Source organism: Musca autumnalis, unplaced genomic scaffold (assembly GCF_047663935.1).
Source record: "Musca autumnalis isolate F117 unplaced genomic scaffold, ASM4766393v1 scaffold_3, whole genome shotgun sequence".
NCBI lineage: Eukaryota > Metazoa > Arthropoda > Insecta > Diptera > Muscidae > Musca > Musca autumnalis.
The window spans coordinates 212,230,066-212,236,448 of NW_027411866.1; the positions used below are offsets into that span (position 1 = coordinate 212,230,066).

Consider the following 6,383-nt stretch of genomic DNA (forward strand, 5'->3'; position numbering starts at 1 on the left):
AAGATTGCTTAATACTGTGTTGCCAAAAGATAAAAAAGTTCGACTCGGTCGAACTTAATGTTTTTTTACTTGTTTCACTTTTTTAGCTTAACCTGCTCTGCAAAGATTTCATTCCTTGTGCCATTTCACAGGTTGTACTTAGTAATTTTGCTGAAGTAATCAACATGTCGGGTGATTAAATAGTTCGGCTGACCTCCAATAAAACCACATAGAAGTATGTACTTAATAAAACTTTATTTTTCTCGACAAAGCATAATTAAAAAACAACATAACAAAATTTCCCATTAACAACAAATTTAAAGCAACAGCAACAAAATCGTGAGGCACTCCCTTTGTTTGATTTGTTCACGCAACAACAACACCACTGCAATGCCATTAACATTAAAATTAACACCACAACTCACTTTCATTCGCACTCTCACTCTTCCTCTCATTTCCACATCAATCTTTGTGCAATTCCAACCAAGATTTAGCATTAACTGTTGCATTACCATATGTCCGACCGATTGTGAAGGCTTCACCTGGCACATGACCTGCATATTTCGGTATCATGCCATTTGTACGCTGATAGATGACAAATTGTCCCGCACTGGGACATGTACTGGCAATGCCCGTCAACTCCATGGGACACCATTCGGCACTCTGACGGTGATGATAATTATTTGTAAACTCACAGAGGGCACTGTTGGTCAGTTGTTTGTTGCTTTGACCGTAATGTGTCATTGTCATTGGTATGTGACCGGCGTAACCTGCGAATGAAATCAATGGAATGATTTTCAAATATGTCTTGAAAAATAGAACACAGGAAATGAATTCAGGATTTTGGATTAAAAAAATTTTAAATGTAATTTTTCGACGACTTTTGTTTTGTTATAAAATACAATTGATGTTTTTATCGAAGGCCTCTTTGTTTAACCTAGTCCATATACTTATAATAATTGTTCCACCAACATCCCAGACGGGAAAAGGGAGACTGCTCTCATATCAATGAGTGCACCTCGATTCATATTACCTCAATGATATGGGACCTACAATTTATCGCCGAGTCCGAACGGCGTGTTCCGAGACACCACTTGTAGGAGATGTTGTCTTCATTACTAAGGTTATTTTTGTCAGCGTTGAAAATTTGATATTGCCTTGCCGGGGAATCAAACTTACGACCTTCAACGTGCAAGGTGGGTGTACATGCCATTGCACCACGGTGGCACCCAATATATTTACATTAGGCAATTTTCCTTGCGACAATTGTCAGTTTGCCGGTGATATAGGGTGTTGAGAGCCAAAGAGTTACCATATGTATTACCTCTCTCTCCATCAAACTGACAATTGCCGCGAGAAAAGTTGTTCAGCATAAATATGCAGGTACGTAAATAGTTTATATATCGGCTCTTTAACTTCTCAACTTAAAAAAATGTATAAGAAAATTAAAAACGTATAACTTGGGTATCAATACAGTCCACAAAAAAATCGTTAAATTTGCCCGGGCTAAAATGTTTGTATAATACGGAATTGCCTAAATTAGGTCAGAAAATTTATTTAGAATACATATATCCTCAGACGGGTGGTTCCTTTATATAGGGACTATATTTTGTGACTACTGGGAACCTCTCATATCAAATTACAGATAGTTCATATATAGTTCTGTTCCAGAACTGCAAGAATCTACTAATTTTTACTATTTTTTCGATAACATAAAGGAAAAATTGTTATCGTAGTAAAAAATTGTAGCTTCTTGCAGGTTCTGGAACAGGGCATTTGTTTCAATTTTAATAAAATTGGAAATGTGTGACGGAACTTTGTCTATAAATAAATATGCCAAATTATATCGAAATCGTTTCTGATTTAGATATACGAGGGCGGTTCGGAAACTTCTTAGCCTATCAATGAAAGAGAATAGTTAGTTTTTCAAAAATATTTTTATTTTTCAATATATGCTTTGTTCCAGAACCTGCAAGAAGCTACTACTTTTTACTACGATAGCATTTTTTCCTTTATGTTATCGGAAAAAATAGTAAAAATTAGTAGATTCTTGCAGTACTGGAACAAACCAATAATCTCCTGAAACTTCAATACACTTAGTCCAACGCTTTTTTAGCAATTCAATCCCTTGATTCAAATAATTTTCCTCAAGGTATTCAAAATTGTGGTTTACAACTGTAATTGCATCTTTATTTGAGGTAAAACGCTTGCCAGCAAGGAATTTTTTTAGATTTGGGAACAAGTAAAAAGTTACTGGGAGCTAAATCAGGAGAATAAGGTGGGTGGTCAAGCAACTCGTACTTTAATTCGTTGATTTTAGCCATTGTTAAAACACTCTTGTGCTCTGGTGCGTTGTCTTGATGAAAATTTATTTTTTTGTGTTGTAAGCCAAGACGTTTTTCTCGAATTTGTACATTTAATTGATCCAAAAGGTTGCAATAGTACTCTCAATTTATTGCTTTACCTTTTGCAGATAGTCAATCAATAAAATACCTTTGAAGTCCCAAAAAACCGTTGCCATAACCTTATCAGCCGATTGAATTGTTTTTGCCTTCCTTGGGCACTTCCTCCAGCTTCAGTCCATTGTTTGGATTGTTCTTTTGTCTCTGGAGTATAGTGGTGGATCCATGTCTCATCAACAGTTATGAAACGACGCTTAAAATCCATTTTATTTCGCTTAAAACGATCCAAACAAGCTTGAGAAATGTTCATTCTTATGCGTTTTTGATCGACTGTTAACAAATGCGGCACCCATCTTGCAGAAAGCTTTTTAATCTGTAGTTCTTCATGCAAAATTAAATGGACTCGATCATTTGAGATGCCCATGATATTAGCAATTTCACGCACTTTTATTCGTCGATCATTTAATACCATATCATGCACTTTGGCTACAATTTCGGTTGTTGTTGCTGTTTTTGGACGTCCACTACTTGGTTCATCTTCAATTCTTGTACGACCACATTTTACGATGAGAAGAATCCAAAAACCAAAAAAAAATCGCTGTAGGGATTTTTAAATAAACTACGGTCAAAATTCACATTTTCAGATGTTTTTTAGGTTTTCACGATTTTGCATTTGAAGCCGCAAGTCCAATCGAAATGGAGCTATAGAAAATGTTGTAGCTGTGAAAATTCTTTACATGATTGACGTTTATGATTTGTTCTCAGGCTGTACCATTTCTGAGATAAAGAAGCTCAGTTTACATTTTTAGGTTTTTTTGTTAAAGTTTCGCGATTTTGCTTGAATACGGCAAGTCTTATCGGCATGGGACCTGAGAATATCTTATAGCTGTGAAAATTCTCTACAGGTCTAGCTTATGTAATTTTTCCTAGGTTGTACCATTTTTTTTAGATATATAAGTTTATGTTGGGAAACTGCTGTCATGACATTGTTTTAAAAGGAGACGATACAGAATTGACTTGAATTTGAATTGTCCCAATTTCAACTTCTATATCTCAAAAGTTGTAAGACCTACGAAAATACATTAAGGTCGATCTTGTAGAGATAGCAACAACATTTTCTTTATTCCCATTTTGATAGGACTTGCGTTTTCCAAGCAAAATCGCAAAAACCTAAACAACCCCTAAACATGTCAACTTGAATCGCGATTTATTTAAAAAGGGCTCCGGCGATTTTTGTTTTTTTGTTTTTTGATATTTCTCATTTATGAACATTGTAGTTTCAGAATCCGCAAAAACTTCCCAAGTGTAAGCACCTTCCATTTAAATTTGATTCAAGAGCACCGTGTCCAACAACCAACAAAAACGAATATACAGAATAACAAAATATAGTTTTTTTTTCTGAACAAAAACAGGGTAAATGTCAAAAAGGACTATGAAAATGCGACAATATTGATTAGTTGTCAATGAGAGCCGTACCCAAAATTTTCTGAGCGACATTTTTACACAACATTTCGAAGCTAAAAAATGTCACTTTGTGGTACTTTTACTGCGGTTCTTGAAATAAAGGACATGACAGGAATCGAGTTAGAAGGTCGAAATGTTCTACGAAAAAATACCATTAGATTTGACTGAAGACATGTCATCTTAAAAATACGCTAATATAACTGCGAATAAAGATATACCGCTACTTTCTCACGCCATAACTCAAAAGTTCGACTCACGGCGGATCTGCTCTTTGGGGTTCTGAATATACCCCAAAAGGAATTTTCCACCCCCCAGACCTTGAGCTCCATTTTGTTGCAAAGTGTTATCGGTCGATTTCCTGTATTTTATGCACCACACACGGTATATATGTCCGATTTCAATGAAATTTTGAACTTGTGTAGGATATTTGCCTAGGAGGAGTTTCCTTTATTTTACTTATGACATATCTAAATCATTATAATTGTTCCACAAACATCCCATACGGGACAAGGGAGACTTCTCTCATACCAATGAGTGCACCCCGATTCATATTAGCATAATGATTAGGGACCTACTGTTTATTGCGGAGTCCGAACAGCGTGTCCTAAGACACCACTTGTAGAGAAGTTTTACAAGGCTGAAATACTCAGGAAATGTCGCCAACATCACTGAGGGGTATTTTGCCACCGTTGAAATTTTTGATGTTGCCTGGCCGGGGAATCGAACCCACGACCTTGAGTGGCAAGGCGGGTGTGCATACCATTGCACCACGGTGGCAACCGTGGAGTAAAAATTATCAATACAAGTGCATGTTATCCTAAGCTAAATTTTATTACTTTTCGACCAATAATTGCCAACTTAGGTTCACACTTTATTATAGCCCCATATAAAGGTGCAGCCCGATTGAAGATATTTTTATATGCATTTTTTACCTTATTTAGGTATCAGTGGTCCTAAAATATCTTCACCTTAAATTGTGGAGAGGAAAGAAAATAATTATTCCGTTTTAGTTCAAGTTCGGCCCGACAATAACTTAACTCGTTTTTACTTGTTTTCTTTAAAAAGGTTAGGAACCTCTAGTTGGATCACCCTATACATGAGACAACTATTCTGGAATGCACACAATATTACTCAAATGTTTCGAAGAAGCGCTGCAAAATATTATATTGTCTCATTACGTAACATAACTTATATTGCAAACTTATATCCTTAAAATTTATCTATGACAATGAATACAAGTGTAACTATCGTTTTTCGCCCATCCCAAATTATCGATTAAAACCCCGATTTTGTGTTCTTACTTACCATTAATGATATATTTCTCTTCATCGTCATCCTCCATAAAGTGGGGTACGGTAAATTTTGAATATGGTAATTTTTCTATTTTCATATCCTTACAAGTCTCATTTTTAACTGCTTGCCCCCTAATCCGTACCGGGACCAAAGGTGCACGATATTTGGTCATGGGCATCTGTGAAATTAAGCTTTAGACAAAATCCCATTTATAGTCAGTTCTCTATATTACCATTCTCTCCCTTAACTTAGCATCAAATAACCCTGTACCACTTTCCAATAGATCACAATGTTTCATAGAACGACTTTCGCACCGCAAACGTTCCTCCAAGGCTTCGTGTTCAGCAACTCCCTGCGTGGCTGCCATCAAATAACGTTCTCCAATTTTATTGCTTAGATTCGGTACGAAACCATCATAACCTGGTATGATGGGTGGGTTGTAGACTGAGTCTAGGAAATAAGAACGATCTTTTAGCAGTTGCATCACATTTCCAGATGGCCTTTCTGATGATTCGATGGGTGTTGCCGGACTTGACAATATCAATTCGGGTGCATGTTTTGAACATGGATCCAATAGAAGCTGATGAGTTAATTTGGCAAAAGTTTTGCCTTGCCTAAATTGATATTGGGGACAATGTCCTGTATAGCTGCAGGAAGAAATTCAAATATTAAAAAACGGTGTTGTTCAGCAAATAACTGAGCTCACCCTGGCATATAATGTGGTTCGGGAGTAATAACGGAATCCATAGTTTTTGTTTATAATTTCACTTAGAATTTTGAAGAAGCTTTACAATTTTAACTTTATTTGGATATTTTTGAATACTACAAAAATTTTATTTAGAAACGGAATGTCAAATAAGTCGATGGGAAGTGTTACCACGACTAGAGTTGGGTAATCTAGTTCCTAGTTCCTTGTACTAGTTCCAAAACGTATGAGTAACATCATGAACTGTAACGTGTGATATTAAGTATACGCAGTTTGTTCATAGAAAAAATGTGGGCCTTTGGAACTGCGAAGTGAACTAGGTAGTTCCATATAGTTCCTTTGGCACAAGTCTAACAACGACAATAAGCACGGTGTGCCTTAACAAATTTAAATGGAAGGTGCTTACACCTCGGAAGTTTTTGCTTATTCTGAAGCTACAATGCTCATAGATGAGAAATATCAAGAAAAAAATCGCTGGAGGGATTTTAAAATAAATCGCGATTTAAGTTCACATTTTTAGGGGTTCTTAAGGTTTTCAC

At 36.1% G+C, this 6,383-nt stretch overlaps 1 protein-coding gene across 1 annotated transcript; it reads right to left on the reverse strand.

Moving 5' to 3' along the window:
- Nucleotides 1–215: 215 nt before the first annotated feature.
- LOC141397061 (CIMIP2 protein GA14893) lies at nucleotides 216–6,001 on the reverse strand. The gene is made up of 4 exons (XM_073972909.1): nucleotides 5,845–6,001; nucleotides 5,371–5,785; nucleotides 5,151–5,316; nucleotides 216–749 (listed from the first exon to the last, which is right to left on the reverse strand). The coding sequence occupies exons 1-4, from the start codon at nucleotides 5,883–5,885 to the stop codon at nucleotides 442–444; spliced, it is 930 nt and encodes a 309-aa protein (XP_073829010.1). The 5' UTR covers nucleotides 5,886–6,001; the 3' UTR covers nucleotides 216–441.
- Nucleotides 6,002–6,383: the final 382 nt, after the last annotated feature.

What these genes read in the sequence shown, in the direction of transcription:
- LOC141397061 (XM_073972909.1), bottom strand. Translation starts at nt 5,885, where the DNA reads ATGGATTCCGTTATTACTCCCGAACCACATTATATGCCAGG. An exon ending in CTAAGTTAAGGGAGAGAATG is followed by an intron (nt 5,317 to 5,370) that starts GTAATATAGAGA and finishes TTAATTTCACAG; the next exon opens with ATGCCCATGACCAAATATCG. An exon ending in AGAGAAATATATCATTAATG is followed by an intron (nt 750 to 5,150) that starts GTAAGTAAGAAC and finishes TTTCATTCGCAG; the next exon opens with GTTACGCCGGTCACATACCA.